The 19173-nt window shown below is 36.3% G+C and overlaps 1 protein-coding gene across 1 annotated transcript in view; it reads right to left on the bottom strand.

The window, feature by feature from the left end:
• Window positions 1-17398, bottom strand: part of TANC2 (tetratricopeptide repeat, ankyrin repeat and coiled-coil containing 2) — a 210897-nt gene extending 193499 nt beyond the window's left edge. The window contains exons 1-2 of the mRNA XM_008571133.1: window positions 17255-17398; window positions 10388-10574 (exon numbers count right to left, since the gene is read on the bottom strand). Of these exons, the coding sequence (XP_008569355.1) occupies window positions 10388-10574; window positions 17255-17344 (277 nt within the window). The 5' untranslated portion in view covers window positions 17345-17398. The remainder of the gene's footprint in view (window positions 1-10387; window positions 10575-17254) is intronic.
• Window positions 17399-19173: the final 1775 nt, after the last annotated feature.

Raw genomic sequence — 19173 nt, 5'->3', positions numbered from 1 at the left:
CGTTGCCGGACACGGGAAAAAACAGAAAAAAAAAAAAAAAAAAAAAAAAAAAAAGTAATCATAAATTAGAAATTATGTTAAATCTGAAGGGCAAATAAAAATTTTAAGACATGAGTCCCACCATTAAAAAGCTTGTGTTCTACCATAAAGAAAATCAGCAGATAACTATAAGTAACAATAAGAGTTACTGGCAGTACGTCACGTAAGTGTAGAGGAAGTAGGTGGTGCAAAAATCCAGAGAAGAGAGGGATACTCAAAGACTACTTCATGAAGGAGCCAAGATTTGGGATGATTTGTGTGATTATTCCTGAACATGCATCTATGATAAAAAGAATGGTGATAAGTACTGAGATTGTGAAATCAAAAATCAGAGGTGTAGATACAAAGAGAATCAAGGAATAGAGAAATCATTACAGAAGTGAAAGTAGATGGTAACACTGAGGAAGAGAAGAGAATAGACAGATTGAGGGTGAACCCTGGGCAATATTTATATTTGGATGGGCTCAACTTATTTTATGAAGCTTGCATAATCCTTGTTACCTAAACCTAGCAATGGCAGAACAAGAAAGGGGAATTTCAAGCCAATCTTACTCATAAATATAGACGCAAAAGTCCTAAACAAAGTGCTATAAAATCAATTGATTTATTAGGGAAAAACAAACAAATGAACAAACAAAAACATGACCAAATATGGTTCTAGGAATGCAAAGTTAGTTTAACATTTGAAAATCAATCAATGTAGTTTATCCCATTTACAGAATAAAGGAGAAAAACTACTTCATCACCTCAATAGATGCAGAAAAGGCATCTGAAAAAAACTGAAAACCCATTAATGATTAAAAACACATAGCAAACTGGAAATAGAAAGGGAATTTTCTAAACCTGACAAAGATGTCTACAAACACCTACAGAAACCATGATACTTAATTGTGAAATACTGAAGGCATTCCTTTCAAAATCAGGAACAAGATAAAAATGCCTGCTACCACCACTATAATTCAATGTGTTGGAGATTTAGTACAATAAACAGGGAAAAATAAATTAATGCAAGGGGGCTGGCTGGTCAGCTCACTTGGGAGAGCGTGGTGCTGATGACACCAAGGTCAGGGGTTCAAATTCCCATACTGGCCAGCCACAAAAACAAAAACAAAAAAATGATACAAGAATAGATAAGAAAAATATAAAACTGTCATTATTTGCAAACAATATGGCTGTGTTTGTAGAAGACCACACACACAAAAATCTACAAGTAAATTAATAAGAGAGTTTGCTACAGTTGCTGGTAAAAAGTAAATACATACAAAACTGTATGTATTTCTTTTTCTTTTTCTTTTTTTTCCTTTTTTGTCTTTTTTCGTGACCGGCAACGGATTGCAACCCTCAGTGTCGCGCCTGTACCGGACCGGGACCGGCAACGGGATCGCAACCCCCGGTGTCACGCCCGCACCTCACTCAGCCAGTGAGCTGCCGGTCTGTATGTGGGATCCGAACCCTCGGCGGGAGTGCCGCCGCGCTCCCAAGCGGCGCACTGTAGCAGTGCGCCACCAGGCCGGCCCGCAAACCTGTATGTATTTCTATGCAACACATAAGAAGTATAATGCAAAAGAGAACACTGACAATAACAAAAATATAAAGTATCTAGGGGAAAGAATCTTATAAAAGATATATCGGGGGCCGGCCCGTGGCTCACTCAGTAGAGTGCGGTGCTAATAACACCAAGGCCCCGGGTTCGGATCCCACATAGGGATGGCCGGTTCACTCACTGGCTGAGCGTGGTGCTGACAACACCAAGTCAAGGGTTAAGATCCCCTTACCGGTCATCTTTTAAAAAAAAAAAAAGATATATTGGAAAGACCTTTATGGAAAAATTACAACATTTTATTGAAAGATATTTTTAAAAATCTAAATGAAGCAAATATAAAAATATATTCCTGGATTAGAAGACTTAATATTGGAAAGTTGTCAATTCATCACTGATTGACCTATAGATTCAATGCAATTCTAATAAAAATCTCAAAAGGCGTTCCTCACGAAATCTGACAGAATTACTCTTAGAAGAAAGGGCCCAGAATAGCCAAGAATCCTTAAGATGATGATCAAGAGAGGGGATTTCATTTACCAAATATCAAGACTTACAACTGTTGTAATTAAGACAGTGTGATACCGGTATAAGGAGAGATTGATTTACCAATAGAACTAAAGTAAAGAGCTCAGAAAGAGACCTAGACATTTATGGAAACATGCCTTCGGCAGCAATTCATCACATATCAGCATGATGATGGAACAACTAATTATCTGTATGGAAAAATATAAATTTGTGCTCGTATCAATTCTAGGTGATTTAAGAACTTAAATGACAAAGCAAAGTCTCACAAAAAATAACAAACATAAGGATAAAAATGAGAAATCTGACTACATGAAAATGAAGTCTTCTTATTAAAAATGTTTAAAGATTTCCTTCAAATCTATAAGGAAAGACAAGCATCACAATAGTAAAATTGGTAAAAAATTTGAACGGGCATTTCACAGAAGAGGAAACCTAAATGGCTAATAAAAATGTGAAAAGATGGTTCAATCTTATCAGCACTCAAGAAAATACAAACTAAAATTGTACTTATATAACTTTCATATCATCCAGATTGTCAAAATGAAGTCTAATAATATCAAAGCAAGGATGCATAGAAAATGGTGGCAATATAAATTGGTAAAGTTTCATAACATATGAAATTAAAAGTTGAAATATGTACTTTTCCAATATGACCTGGCAATTTAACTTCTAGGTAAATATTCTGGCTCACGCATATGACTAAGGACACATGTTCAAGAATAATCATAGCAGCACTACTTGTAATAACAAAAATCTGGAAATAACTCAACTTTCCATCAACAACAGAATGGATAAATAAAATTGTGGTATATTCTTATAAAAGAATACTACACAGTAATAAAAATAAATAGACTAAAGTTAAATGTGACAACATGGATGTATCTCTGGTACATAATATTAAGCACAAAAGGAAATCTTCATAAATATGCTTTCAGTAGAAGCCCAGCTATCTAAAGTCAAAAACATGGAATTCAGATAACATTTTATTTAGAGATATAAACATGGTAAAACCATAAAAGAAGGGATTGGAAAGATAATCACAAAATTCAGATTACCTCTGAGGGTAAAGTAAGGGTAGAGAAATGGAACGAACACAAAGAGGATGTTTTATTCCGTTTTGTGTTGCTATAACAGAAATACCTGAGACTGGGTAATTCATAAGGAAAAGAGGTTTATTTGGCTTACAATTCTGGGACATCTGCATCTAGCATGGGCCTCGGGCTGCTTCTACTCATGGTGGAAAAGTGGCAGGCAGCCAGTGGGTACAAGCAGATCACATGGCGAGAGGAAGCAAGAGAGAGAGGAAGCAAGAGAGAGAGAGAGAGAGGAGGTGCCAGGGTCCTTTAAACAATCAGGTCTCGTGGGAACGAATAGAGCGAGAACTCACTCACTACCCCTCCTCCCCCAGGGAGAGCATTAATCCATTCATGAGGGATCTGCTCCCATGACTAAATCAGTTTCCAACATTGCCACATTGGGGATCAAATTTCCACATGAGTTTTGGAGGGGACAACACATCCAAACTCCATCATTCCACCTCTGGCCCCCCAAAACTCATGTCTCTCTTTCGTACAAAATACAATTATTCCATCCCAACAATCCCAAAAGTCTTAGCTTGTTCCAGCACCAACTTAAAAGTCCAAAGTCCAAAGTCTCATCTGAGACCAAAGGCTGAACTTCAGGCTGTGAACCTGTAAAAACAAAACCAAACTTATCTACTTCGAAGATATAATGGTGGAACAGACATTGGGTACACGTTCCCATTCCAAAAGGGAGGAATAGAACAAAAGAAAGGAGAAACAGGTCCCAAACAAGTCCAAAACCCAGCAGGGCAGGCATTAAATCTTAAAGCTCCAAAATAATGTTCTTTGACTTCAAGTCCTGCATCCTGGGCACAATGGTTCATCTGGGCCCCCAAAGCATCAGGCAGCTTCACTCCCACAGCTCTGCCAGGCACAGCACAGTGGGCCATGCTGATGCCTGTGTCTTTTCTAGGCCTGCGTTGCACGGTACCAGTGGCCCTGAAGTTCTGGTGTCCTGGTGGAGTTCTGGTGTCCTTGGGCTCTACTAGATATTTCCCTGGTGGGGGCTCCCTGTGGGGGCTCTGACCCCACTTTTCTGCTCAGCATTGCTCTAGTAGATGACTTCTGCGGTGGCTCCACCCCTGTGGCAGGTCTCTGCCTGGGTCCCCAGGCTTTTCCATATGTCCTCTGGAATCTGGGTGGAGGCTGCCAAGCCTCCACGGCTCTCATGTCCTGCCGGTCTGCAGACTTAACACAATGTGGACGCCACCAAGATTTTGGGCCTCTACTCTCCAGAGCTGTTGCACAAACCACACTTGGGGCCATTCCAGCCAGAGCAGCTGGGATGCAGGGAACAGGTTCCCGAGGGCAGCTGTGCCCAGGTCTGTCCTCCAGGATAACTCAGTCCTTCTAGGCCTCAGGGTCTGTGATGGGTGGGGCACCCTTCCAGACTTCTCAAATGCCTGCAGGGCTTTCCTTTCAATTTCTCTGCTATTAGCATCTGGCTGTCTCACCGCCAAGATAATGTCTTTAGCAACCAGTTTATCTGCTTCACCCTTGCATTATTCTCTGGCTCTCTGCTTCTTTACTGCATGGCCAGGCCGCAAAGTTTCCAAATCTTTGCGCTCTGCTTCTCTTTTAAATTCTGACTTTATGTCATCCTTTGCTGCCATAATTCAGAGTAGGCTGTTAGAAGTAGCCATGCAGTGTCCTTAATGCTTTGCTGGTTAGAAATTTCTTTGGCCAAAGGCTCTGGTTCAAAGTCCAAGGGCATGGACACAATGCAGCCAGGTTCCTTTGCTATGGTGTAGCAAGGGTTATCTTTTGTCCAGTTCCCAATAAGCACCTCATTTCTATCTGAGACCTCATCATCCACATGGCCTTTACTGTCCACATGTCTATCAGAATTCTGCTCACCACCAGGTAAGTCTCTAAGACATTCCAAACTTTCCCTCGTCTTTTTCCCTTCTTCTAAGTTCCCCAAGCTCCTCCAACCTTTGCCCATTACCCAGTTCCAAAGCTGCATCCACATTTTCAGGTACTGTTTTCCACAGCAGCTGCACCATTTCTGTATTCTCACCAGCAATGTATGAGAGTTCCCATTTCTCCATATCTTTGTCAACACTTGTTATTTTCCATTTTCTTTTTATAACAGCCATCCTAATGGGTGTGAGGTAGAATCTCTTTGTGGTTTTGGTTTGCATTTCCCTAATGACTAGTGATGGTGAGCATCTTTTATATGTTTATTGGCCATTCGTATATCTTCTTTGGAGACATGTCTATTCAAGTACTTTCCCCATTTTTGACTTAGGTTTGTTGGTGTTGAGTTGTAGGAATCTGTCATATATTTTGGATATTAATCCCTTATCAAATATATGATTTCCAATATCTGAGGGTTGTCTTTTTGCTCTCTTGATAGTATCCTTTGATGTGCAAAAGTTTTACATTTTGATGAAGTCTAATTTATCTATTTTTTCTTTTGTTGCCTATGCTTTTAGTTTATATCCAGGGACTCATTGCCAAATCCAATGCCCAAAGAAGATTTTCTCTTATGTTTTTTCCTAAAGAGTTTATAGATTTTTAACTATTTCATTTATGTCTTTGATCTGTTTTATTTTTTGTATATGGTGTATGGTAAGTGTCCAATTTCATTCTTTTGCATGTCAATATCCAACTTTCCCAGTACTAACTGTTGAAAAGACTGTCCTTTTGCCATTGAATGGTCTTAGCACCCTTGTCAAAAAAATCATTTGACCATATTTGCGAGGGTTTAGTTCTGGTCTCTCTATTCAATTCCATTATGTCATTATGCCAATACTACACTGCTTTGATTGCTGCAGCTTTGTAATAAGTTTTGAAATCAGGAAATGTGAGTCCTCCAATTTTGTAGTTCTTTCTCAAGGTTGTTTTGGCTATTCAGGGTCCTTTGAGATTCCATATGCATTTCAGGATAGATGTCTCTATTTCCCCAAAGAATGTCATTGGGATTGTGTTAGGGACTGTTTTGAATTTGTAGACTGCTTTAGGACATATTGCCATCTTAACGATACTAAGTTTTCTAATCCATAAATTCAGGATGTCTTTGCATTTATTTTTTTTATTTTTTCCTTTTTGTCTTTTTTCGTGGCTGGCAACGGATCGCAACCCTCAGTGTCGCGCCCGTACCGGACCGGGACCGGCAATGGGATCGCAACCCTCGGGGTTGCCCCCGCACCTCGCTCAGCCAGTGAGCAGCCGGTCTGTATGCGGGATCCGAACCCTCAGCGGGAGCGCCACTGCGCTTCCCAAGCGGCGCACTATAGCAGTGCGCCACCGGCCTGGCCCATGTCTTTGCATTTATTTAAGCCTTCTTAAATTTCTTCAGCCATGTTTTATAGTCTTCAGTGTATAAGTTTTTCACTTCCTTGGTTAACTGTACTCCTAATTATTTTATTCCTTTTGAAGTCATTGTAACAAAATTGTTTCCTTAATTTTCTTTTTGGATTTATCATTTTTAGGCTATAGAAATGTAACTCATTTTGTGTTGATTTTGTACCCTGCAACTTTGCTGTATAAATATTTTCTTTACTCATTTATTTAAAATGAACGAATTCACATGTTAATATATATTCATGTAAGTAGTAGCTGTACGTGCCACAATCTCTAAACAAATAAATATTTTGATTTGATAGCTTTTAGAAGGAAGCCAAATGAAAAAAATTTCTCTTTTTATTTTTTTAATCATCTGCATTTTCCTTGACCTCTTTCACTACTGTCATTTGTTAATCAGCCTCCCCTCACCCCTTTCTTGAGATGTAGGACTTAATCTTCTGTCTTCTTCACTTTGCATTTCTCTTCAGATTCTTCTTTTCCCAAAACTTTACTCATCTCCATTTAAATGACACTCCTTAATAAGTACACAATAGGCAGTAAGTACATGAAGAGCTGCAGAATCTGAATACTGATAAAAGAAATGCAAAATAAAATGAGATACAATTTTATAACCATCAGATTTACTAAGATTAGAAAGTCAGGACAGGGTCCTAAGGCATGGAGCTGGGGGAAGCCGAACCCAGCCAAGACCAGGTAAAGAGCACACCAGAAACATCATTTTCACACAGGGAGCCTGCCATAGCCACTGCAATTGCCATGGCTGCCACAAAAGCAGCTAGTTGCTATAGGAGTAGTCACAGCCACTGTGCAGTTGGCCTGTCAGACACTTGACTGCATTCACACAAGGAGAGTTACCAGCGGAGCCCAAAAAAAAGAGCTTCTCTTCACATAGCACACTCCTGAGTAATAAAAGAAGCATCTGCTATATGATAATACTGGGGGACCTGAATACACCTCTCTCAGCACTGGACAAATCATCTAGGCAACAAATCAAGAGAGAAACAGTTAAGCTATCAGGAGAGAACAAATCTATGGTTATTAGAGGTGAAGGGAGAGGGGAAAAGATTGGATAAGGGGCATAAAGAGTAAGTATGATTTGTAATAATGAATATGCTAATAAAAAATAAAGTAAGTTTTTAAAAAGTCCCTTTTGTATGAAAAAAAAAAAAAGTCAGATAACAGGTCCATAATCCCATATATGAAACTCTCAAGACCAAGATGTGTTTTAGAATGCAGAATTTTTCTGTTTTAGAAAAGTAAAAAGGTGCATATTCTGAATATGGGATCCGGAATAGCATCCTATAATCAAGTATATAATTTCTACAATGAAGTGTATGAATATTCATATTAAGCAGAATAATTAAAGACTATAAATAGCTTCATCTCAGTTCAGGTATGATTTTGCAACCAAATGAATTTGATAGAAATTTATATTAAAAATATTTATTGTTTTCAGAGTTTTTAGATTTTGGAATGAGGTAGTTAGCATTGACAAAGATATGAGAAAAAGGAAAAGAAGCTTTACATACTGCTGATGAGTATCAATTATTATAAATATTCTGGATAACAATCTGGCAGTCCTTCATAAAGTTAAATAATCACATACCCCATGACTCAGCAATTCCAGTCCTATGCATAAACTCTAGAAAAGATTTGTACAAATGGTGGAGAGTTGGAGGTAATCTAAGTGTTCATAAGTAAAATGCATACTTGTGTGGTCAGAAGCAATAAATTTGGTGCTTATATAGTTCTTAAAAAACAGAACAAGATCTATAGCAAAATGTGACTTTGTAAATTAAAAAACACATACATGCATAAAACAATAACATACACTTAAAAGATACATTAATACTCAAGGACCTATATAAATACAATAGAATGGCTGCAAGTGAATGGGACTGAGGATAAAGTTAATAAAATAAATTGGAGAGGAGCTTTGCACAGACCAATCTGCATATACTTAAGAGTATTATTAATTCAGTCAGCTCTCTGCAATGTTGTCTACCTATGCATAGATATAAACCCACAAACTCACATGCACAATACTAAAGAGTAACACTCTCCAGCTGTGGATAATGGAACACATTCATTCCCCGTTTGTTCCTTACCCCTAAACACTTAATCAGAGTCCGTATATGTATTTAACTAATTATACTTTTGGGGTCTAGAGAGAAATCTAGCAATAAATAACTTTCAATTTAAATTATTTTTATTACTACCTAATTTTTTTCCCTATTACTTCCTTATTCTATGTGAAGCTGGCTCTGGACTATGAGATTGTCATTATCCAATTGTCAGGTAGCAAAGGAATACCCGAAAGAACCCATCTATCTTTTGGACAGAACCCTAACTTCCTTTACTAGGTAGGTATTTATTCTCTTGAAGAATATATAGTTTTATACTACTGTCGTTCTTATTTCACTAAAAAGAGTCTACTTGGTAACCCCATTATTAAAGGAAATGTTATTATTTTTAGCATTTTGTAAACACCAATGGTAGAGAATGATGTTCAATATCTGAATCATTATACAGCTACTTGATAACCAGACAAGCTAAGAAATCCCAGAATTATGTTTCTCCCCTACTCTTATTATCTCCATACCTAAGTATATGAACAGAAGTTGGCACAGACATTATCTCAAAGAGTACTTATAATACCTTGATACTTCCTCTCTAGTTAAATCAAAAAGCATTAGTAGGAAATAGTATTCTAGAAAGAAAAATATTACTAGAAATTTTGAATATCATAAAAGATTTCCTGAGGTAGGAATAGCCTATATGATTTTTACAGCAACAGGTATTGCCCTAAACATAACGAGCCTCTATCAGTCCGTATCTGGCTCTGATGAAATATCTACCTAGAGTCTACTGTTGATAATAAACTATGTAATTTCCCATTAGTATTGCCCCTATCAAAGTGGTTTTTTTATCTGCTCTGAACTGCTAATAATTGAGCTGAAGATAATTTAGATATATTTCTAGGACCAAGTAATCAACTAGGATCTTCTGGGGGGACAAAAAAACGTATTAGAAAATTCACAAGAGAAAAATAAAATGGCAAATTTCTTAATGAATTCCTTCACCCTTTAAGAAAGTTTTCTTTATACCCAAGCTTACCATAGAACGTACTGGTCTAAGGTTCCTGAATCATAAGCAAAGAAATAGCATTTTTCTACTTTGCAGAAGGGAAAAAGCAGGGATGTCTTATTGACAAGAAGAAAAACGAAGTCTGAAGGGGCTCCCAAAACTTGTCAAAGAACTGATATATGGCTTGGGTAAATAAACCCCAGAACAATTGAAGTTGTAGCTCTTTAGCCATTTAATCTTAGTCTCTTCTTTCTGTTTTCACAAAACTCTCTACTATACCATTGAGGAATGAACTTTTTCTGAACTGCTTCTTTTAGTAGATAGATGCTGTATGTGCATTTATAGGAAGTAGCAGACAGAATTTTTTCTATCCGCTTCTTTTTTTTTTTTTTTCCTTTTTGTCTTTTTTCGTGACCGGTAACAGGATCGCAACCCTCGGTGTCGCGCCTGCACTGCGCTCAACCAGTGAGCGGACCGGTCTCTATATGGGATCCGAACCCTCAGCGGGAGCGCCGCCCTCTACCGAGTGTGCCACTGGGCCGTCCCTCTATCCACTTCTTATCAGGTAAGGAGTGTTTACCTGATAAGCACTGATAAGGAGTGCTTAAGCAGGGAGAAATACCTTTCATTTTGTTTACCTTTATTTCTTTTTCCACCATCACTAAAAAGACCAAGACAAGTCATATATATACTCGTACATCTCAACAATTCAAAAGCAGAATTTTTAAAAACCTTAAGCTTGTGTAATTATTTTTAAAAGAAAAAAGGACACAAAATGATTAATACAAAACCAACTCACCAATGATGCCACTATCTCTGCTCTCGAGGGTGGAGGTTGGACTAGTAACAGCCCCATAGCTGCAATCCTTGGCAGTTGCATTTGTACTGACTGGTGGGAGGGTCGAGCAGGGACTACTGGCTGGTGGAGAGGCAGTGCTGCTAGTCAGGGTGGAACAGGGACTTATCCGCTGGGTGATTGCTGAGGTCTGAAAAGTTGGAATCAAGAATAAGTAAGATAAACTGACCAGGCGTTAAAGTTTATCTTATGGTAAAATAAATGCCTTGATGAAAAACGAAGAAATAAGCTACATGCACAGCTTTTACATCTACTAGGCTCTATTTGTTTTTACTTTTTAGGATAAAAGATTTTGGGTTCTACAATTAAGATGGAACTTGATGAATTTAACAAGAGCAGAAAGTGTGGTCAATTTTTTTGTGGCCTAGAAAATTTCCAGCGACAAGTAATTTATCATTGCCATTCATTAATAGAATAGAGGAATTTTTTATTAAGCACAAGTTTTCTTTGATATTTCCAATCAATAAAACTTTTCAGAAGGCTTGGAACTTTGTGTTGTTAATAATTTTCTTTGGACAGGGATTTAAATAATATCTCTACAGCCAAGGAAAAATAAAAATAAAGTTCTTAATGCAAAGATACATATACATGCCTATTTTTGATACATAGGCAACTGCCTAGAGACAATAAATGAATGCAGGGAAAAACGCCTTATGCTAAAAGTTTAATATAACTTTTAGAACAGTTTATTTATTATTAAAATAGAACAATATTAGTTTAATAAAAAAAAATTTCTCTGTAGACACTGATTAATTATAGACTGAGATCACTTAGCATCCTGAATGATTCTTACAACTGAAGTTACTTCCTTTGTAAGTTTTTGAGGCAAAGGAATAAATAATTACCAAAAAGTAGGTGGTGATATATTCTGGTTTACCTAACTTAATGACAATTCACTTTTCTTCATCTCTTTCTATTCAAATTAATTACAGTTATCCCTCCATATCCAATGGTTCTATATCCAAGGATTCTGCATCTGTGGATTCAAGCAACCACCAATCAAAAATGCAGTTAGGCCTACAATGGTTACGTATATACTGAACATTTACAGACTTTTTTTCCGTGTCATTACTCCCTAAATGATACAGTATAACAACTATTTACATAGCACTTACACTGTATTAGGTATTATAAGTAATCTAGAAATGATTTAAAGTATAAGGGAGAATGTGTGTAAATTACATGCAAATAATAGACCATTTTACAAAAGGGACTTGAGCAAGGGACATTTTACAAGGACTTAAGGGATTTTAGTATCTACTGGGGTTTCTGGAACCAACCCCCCTCAGATACGAGGGATGACTTTACTAGAACAGCGAATAAAAGTACATTTTTTTCAAACACTAATGAAATTTTATACTTTTCAAAATGGTAAGTTATCTGTGAAAAAATTACTTGAAGAAGTACTAATGATAAACTTAACATTTTTAAATGTTAAATTTAATTGAAGTTTTTCAACTTCTTTACATATAGAGTCTCTATTCATATTATCTCTGCTAAGATTGAGGATTTACATTTAATAACATAACTAGAGAATGTGTTGATTACTAGCTATGAAAATATTAAGGCTCTTCAACTCATCCTAAGATGATTTCTAGATGCAATCCCTTGTATTTAATCAACTGTGTTGAATCCAGGTTTTGATTTTAACTTAAATACTATAACCAGGCCATAAAAGATACATTTGACTTAACCAGACATAAGTGACATTCTCATTACTCTGCAACCAAGTAAATCTTTTCAACCATATCAATAATACTAAGAACTGATTTTTCTTAATAACACAATAAGCACTCAAGTCTATGCAAATTTCTCTTCTACTATATATATCTCTCCTGAGAAGAGAGGAGTTTCAATTTCTTTGTAATCTCCTCTATTTTTATAAAATGATGTTGGTCTACCAGAGCAATGATTCTTAACTATGCAAGCAGTAGAATCTCCTGTGGGATCTAGAAATAAAAAAAAATAACAAGCTCTCACAAGATTGAGAGATAATGAGCCCGACCCCAGACTTACTGACTTTAGAGTCCTCCAGTTTAGAAATCTGACATGTAAATTTTTTTAGCCTTCTCACCCCCAGTTTAAAAAACATGTGGGTAGATTAAATGAACTGTACTCTGGTCTTTTAGGTTAGATATATCAATAGTCATCCCATATTAAAAAAGTTTTGTTGTGGTATGAATCTATTACTTTTACAACAACCCATTTTTTGCTCTTAGACAAGATTATCTTTCAGTTCTTTGTAAGAGGAAACTGTATTATATGCACAACATAGCCAATGTGGAGGTTAAGCCCAAACAACATTTACGATTTTTACTACAAATTATTAACTGCAAAATACATCATATATCAAAAAATGTACACTTTAAAAGCTTTAACTGTAAAGGCAAAGCTTAAAGATCAAGCCACTTAGAAAGCAGAACATTGATCATGGCTTATGAATTAAAAGGCAACACTTATTTAAGGAGGCTAGTTAAGGAGATATGAAAAGCATTATCTATTCTCCATGCTGTAGGCTAAAATGGACATCTAATTAAGCCACTCCACTTCCAAAACCTTTCAGTGGTTTTCCCATTGTCCTTATTGTTCTCCAGAATGATCCTAAGAAAGCTCCCAATCTGGATCTCTTAAAGGTCTACAAACACACAGGGAAAGAACCTAATGAGATCCATTTTAACACCCTGGAAACTACTAAGAGAAGAAAATAAAGTAATCAGTTGAATATGACTTTCCATACTTTGTCTGTTGCAGAAAAATGATATATGCTGACTTGCTTGTGTTAGGTTCTGTCATCACGAGTACTATTCTGAGGACATTATCACTATAGGATCTTCCTAAACATAGCAATCTATCTTTGTTAGTATGCTGTTTAGCTTAGAAGAAAGTCACCGAAAGAACATGATCTCTTAGTTCTTAATCTTCCTAAGTCTAGAATTTCCAGTGATCAATTTAGCCACTTTCTTGTGTGATTCCAAGATAGTTTCAGGGTATATTATATTCCAGAAAGGCTATCATTTAGCTTCAATATTAATATTTTACATTTATGTAATGTTTACCATTTAAAAAATATTTTTACATATTATTTCATTTGCTCTTTTATCAACCTGGTACGAGAGGCATAATCAATGTTATTTCCCCCACTTAAAAAACATGAAAATGAAAGCACCAAAGCTATGAAGTAATTTCCCTCAAATCATACAGTTCCCACACCTATTTATACACTAATTATATTGAATATTATACCTCTTATTTACATGGTATTTTATAGCTTACGAAGTATTTTCCTATTCATGATTTAACTTGATCCTTACAACAACCCTGTGAGGTGTTATTACTTCATATTACACTGGAACAGTACAAAATAGCTGTTAAGAACATATGTTGTAAAAGCTGACTGCCTAGATATGAATATCATTCCACCACTTTTGGCAGTGTGTTTCCATTTTCTTATCTGAATATTGTAACAAGAATGGACCCTTACGCATTGGGTTGTAAGAAAGCTTAAACAAAACAGTGCAAGAAAAGCAATTAGTACAATGACTGGTACACAATAAGCATGTAATAAATGTCAGTTATTATTACCTATGAAAAGTTTAAAGCTCAGAGAGGTTATTAAGTGCTATGTCCAAATTTATAAAATGATAGGTAGTAGAGCTGGAAATAGAACACAAGTTTTCTACCCTCCAGTCAATGGCTCTTCTGTTATACCATATTGCTTTAATTATATTAAATAAATGATACGTCTCCTTTACTTATTTTAAGATTTTTTTTTCAGTAAATGTACAAGTAAGATGCACTCCATAGACTTGTGACTTCATTCACAAATCACTGTGACATGAAGAATGTTGAAAGAAACAAGGAAAAATTTTATCACCTGAATAAATGTGTCTTGGTAGAAACAACAGGATCTTTGGCAAATAAGCTTTAAGATTTAAGGCTTACACCATGTTACTTGGTCATTATTAGAACAGTCACATTTTAATGATGTGAATATCAAGATATGAAAAGTAAAACAGATGTTTTATTTATACCAATTTTTAAAAAGCCCTCAACAATATAATTCCCATTCTTTAAACTGATTTTTAAAAGTAATCAGCCCTGGGCTGGCCCGGTGGCGCACTGCTACAGTGCGCTGCTTGAGAGCGCGGCGGCGCTCCTACCGAGGGTTCAGATCCCACATACAGACCGGTTCCCGCTCACTGGCTGAGCGAGGTGCGGACGCGATGCCGAGGGTTGCGATCCCGGTCTGGTACGGGCGCGACACTGAGGGTTGCGATCCGTTGCCGGACACGGAAAAAAGACAAAAAGGGGAAAAAAAAAAAAAAAAAAAAAGGAATCAGCCCTGCCATCATGAAGCTTACATTCTTGTATTAGATACAGACAAAAAAAAAAACCCCACAACTAAACTTGTAGTATCAGTTAATGATAAGAGTTATGAAGAAAATAAGGTAGTAGGATAAGGGGACATAGCGATGTGCAGGTGCTATGAGATAAAACAATTAAGGAATACCTCTCTGAAAAGATGGCATTTGAGCAGAGTGTTGAATGAAGGAAGCGAGTTACATGGGAAGAGCATTCCGGCACAAACAAATATGCTTTATGAGTTTGGGGAATGACAAGGAGGCCAATGTGGCTGGAGAGCACTGGGTGAAAGAGAGAGGAGTAGGAAATAAAGTAGGAGAGGTAGCAAGTGGCTAGATAAGGTAGGGTCTACTAAGGCAAAAACTTTAGATTTTATTGTAAATGTGACGGGAATACAGTGGAAAATTAAAAGCAGGGAAGTGACAAAGTCAGTTTTACATTTTACAAAAATCACTCTGGGTACTGTGTAAACAGACTGTAGAGGTGAAGGGTGGAAAGCAGAGACCTATTAGGAAGCCATTTATTCATACAGTAAATATTAACTGAGCACCTACTCATGGTAGACACTGTTCTAGGTCCAGAGGACACAGCAGTGAATAGAACAGGCAAAAATCCCAGGTCTTCTAGCCTTACATTGTAGTAGCTATTGCAGCAGCCAAGGCAAAAGATGACAATGGCTTGGACTTAGGTGTCGCAGTGTGAGAAGGGATCAGATTTAATATATATTTTGAAGACAGAGCTTATGATAGGATAAAAGTACGAATGTGGGGTATGACAGAAAGAAGTCAACAATGGCTCCAACGTTTTTGTTCTAAGCAAATAGGTGATACCGCTTACTCAGATGGAAAACAATGCGGAAGGAGCAGGTTCTGGGGGAAAATGCAAGGGTTCAGTTTTTGACATGGTAAATTGAGATGTTTTTTAACATATAGGTGGAAAATATAATGTAAGCAGCTAAATATACAGACCTAGACAGAGTTAAGGGGAAAAGACAGGGCTAGAGATAGTTAAGGAATTAAGACAGCATTTAAAGAAATAAAAAGAAAGGAGAATCAGTAAGATTAGAGTCACTAGGCATCTGAACTTTATAAAAACTTCCAGGTGATTATAATGTACAGCAAGCAAAACCAATGACCTAAGGAGTGGGAATATAAAGAATAGAGAGGTCTGCAGAGAGAGCTCTGAAACACCTGAACAGCATCCACAAGATACATATTCAAATAATCCTTGTATATTTTTTGAGTCAAAACTGACTTATGACATAGAATCTTCACTAATATTTATTAATAAAGAATAAGAAATTTGAAATTAATTTTTCTCATCTTCTGTATAAAATGCTTCACTCAAGACGTTCATGTGAAAGATTAAAACCACACAAATGAATCTGATTGTAGTATTTCCTTTGCCACATTTAAAATGAAAAGAATGGAAATAGCTAAAAGAAAGAAAACTATGAAATAATTTTTTAGTTGCTGATATTTTTTAACTTTCTGAGATGGATACTTATTACATCATTAATTTTTCAGGTTTTCTACTTTTCTAATATATGCATTCAAAACTACATTCTTTTTTGGGGGGGGGGCCAGCCCGGTGGTGCACTGCTACAGTGCCCCGCTTGAGAGCGTGGTGGCGCTCCCGCCGAGGGTTCGGATCCCACATACAGACCGGTTCCTGCTTGCTGGCTGAGCGAGGTGCGGGAGCAACACCGAGGGTTGCGATCCCGTTGCCGGTCCCAGTCCGGTACGGGGACGACACCGAGGGTTGCGATCCGTTGCCGGACACGGAAAAAGACAAAAAGGGAAAAAAAAAAAAAACTACATTCTTTTTTAGCACAGCTTTAGCTATAAAGTTTTGTTATACTTAGTTTTCATTATTTCAGTTTAAAATATTTTCTAATTTCTTACAATTCTTTTGGACTCAGGCTATTTAGAAGTTTATTACTTAATATCTAAACATTTGGGAATTTTCTAAGTTATCTATTAGTAATCATTTTATAAGTTATCATTTTTAGTTGATTAATTCTATGTACTATGATAACAGTAACTGAAATCTTTGAAAATTTTGAATATACCACCATTAGTAAATAATCACCATTATTTAGTAAATAATCCATGTGCATTTGAAAACAATGTATATTTTGTAATTTCTGGATGCAGTTGGCATGCTTATTTTCTCATTCATTTTAATGAATCAAAACTTAAAAGTGGCTTTTTTGGTTTTTAAATCTAAGAACGAAACTAAAAGATGTTGCATAAACTGAAGAAAAATAGCAATTATGGAAAATTAAGTTATATTCCAGGCTTCAAAAGGCATTCAATAGCTGGGATTATTCTTCTCAGAATGAACACACACCCAAACAAACACACACACAGAGCAACGTTTTTTCTTTTCCTGGTATAATAAGCTGATTCGTACCATGTTTCACAAAGTTGATAGCAAGCCGCTTACCTGATTTTCATCCTGTACTTCCATGCTGTATTGGTCACCTGGCTGAACTTCTGTGACTTTCTCTCCAAGGAGGAAACCCAGACGAGTCATGAGTGTGTTTGCTGCCTCATCTACAGATGGAGGGGGGCCAAGTTCCTGTTCAGCATCATCTATAACAAAAGGCATTGAAAAACGTGAATCTTTCAAAATAAAATGGTTTAGTTCTGCAACTATTCTTACACTCAGTTTGGTCATTTCTTTAGTTCACACTGAAATCCAAAATTACAAAGTCCCTGTCTATAAGCTAATTTTCCCACTTTTAAAGATTATAATTGATATATACATTTATCTACTTCAAACACGTGAGTTTAAGAGAATGGTTTTGTAACTTGCTGACTAGAAAAGGTTCCCATTTCTTTGGCAGTTAGCCTTACAATACAGTCCTGGTCTTGGGACTGGGTTCCCAGCCACGATCGCCACTTTATTTAGGTTCTTTAATTTCTCTCTCTGTTTTTTTAACAGTTTGTGAACAAATTTTTTATTTTGAAATAATTTCAAACTTTTAAATAAATTTCAAGAATAGTACAAAGAACATTTTTCCTTAACCATTTTTAAGCTGCAGATATGATGTCCCCTCATCCCGATAATACATATTTCCTATAAACAAGGACATTCTCTTGTATAACCACAGTACCAGAAATCAAAAAACTAACATTTTACATTATTATGATCTCATCACAGACCCAATTTAAGTTTTAACACTCGTCTCATTAATGTCCTTTACAGCAGAAGGATGCAATTCAGAATTATGCAATGCATTTAGTTGTCAGTTCTCTTTTATCTCTTTTAATCTGGAACAGTTCTTTACTCTTAACTTTCATGACCTTGACACTTTTGAGGACTATAGACCATTTGTACAATGTCCTTCAATTTGAATTTATCTGATGTTACCTCTCAATTTGACTCAGTTTATACATTTTTGGCAGGATTGTCACAAAAGCAATCGTGTAATAACTTTGATCACTTGGTTATGAGATGTCTGCCAGATTTTTCCACTTTAAAATTATACTTATTCCCTTTGTAATTAATTATTTTGTGGTAAAATATACATACTGAAATTTGCCATTTTAATCATTTCTAAGTATATAATTCATTGGCATTAAGTACATTCGCAATAACATACAACCATCGCCACACTCTATTTCCAGAACTTTTTCTAGAAACTCTCTACTTACTAAGCAATAAGTTCTCATTTCCTCCTCTCACCAGCCCTTGGTAACCTCTATTTTACTTTCTGCTTCAATAAATTTGCCTATTCTAGGTAACTCATACATAAGTAGAATCATACAATATTTGTCCTTTTGTGTGACTTATTTCAACTAGCATAATGCTTTCAAGTATCATCCATGTTATAACATATATCAGAATTTCATTCTTTTTTTATGGCCAAATAATATTCCACTGCATGTATATACCACATTTAGTTTATCCATTCATTTGTTGTTGGACACTTGGGTAGTTGTTTCCAGCTTTAGCTATTGTGAATAATGACAGTATGAGTATGAGTGTAAAAGTATCGATCTGAATCCCTGTTTAACAAACTTTTGCCCACTATCCCTAGCATCCATTAATTATGGTTTCTCAGTTGAATTATTATCATGTTTGTCAACAGTAATTTTTCTAAACCCATTACTTTTTTTTTTTTTTTTGCCTCATCCATCCATCTATCAATCTACATCATTATAAACTCATTTATTCCTATCTTATTCAATGGATTATAATCTGTTACTGCAAGTATTATTATTTTTTGCTCAAATTGTTCTAGATTTGGCCACAGTAAGCCCTATTAATTTGGCTCCTGTGAACTTTTAAAATATCTTCGTTATTTTCTGAGCACTTCATTGCTTTCTGGCACAAGATGTTCCAGGCTCATCTTGTAC

This window comes from Galeopterus variegatus, unplaced genomic scaffold, assembly GCF_000696425.1.
Source record: "Galeopterus variegatus unplaced genomic scaffold, G_variegatus-3.0.2 Scaffold663, whole genome shotgun sequence".
NCBI classification, from domain to species: Eukaryota; Metazoa; Chordata; class Mammalia; order Dermoptera; family Cynocephalidae; genus Galeopterus; species Galeopterus variegatus.
Note: the sequence above shows the minus strand (reverse complement) of the source record. Positions and strands in the feature narration are given on the sequence as shown.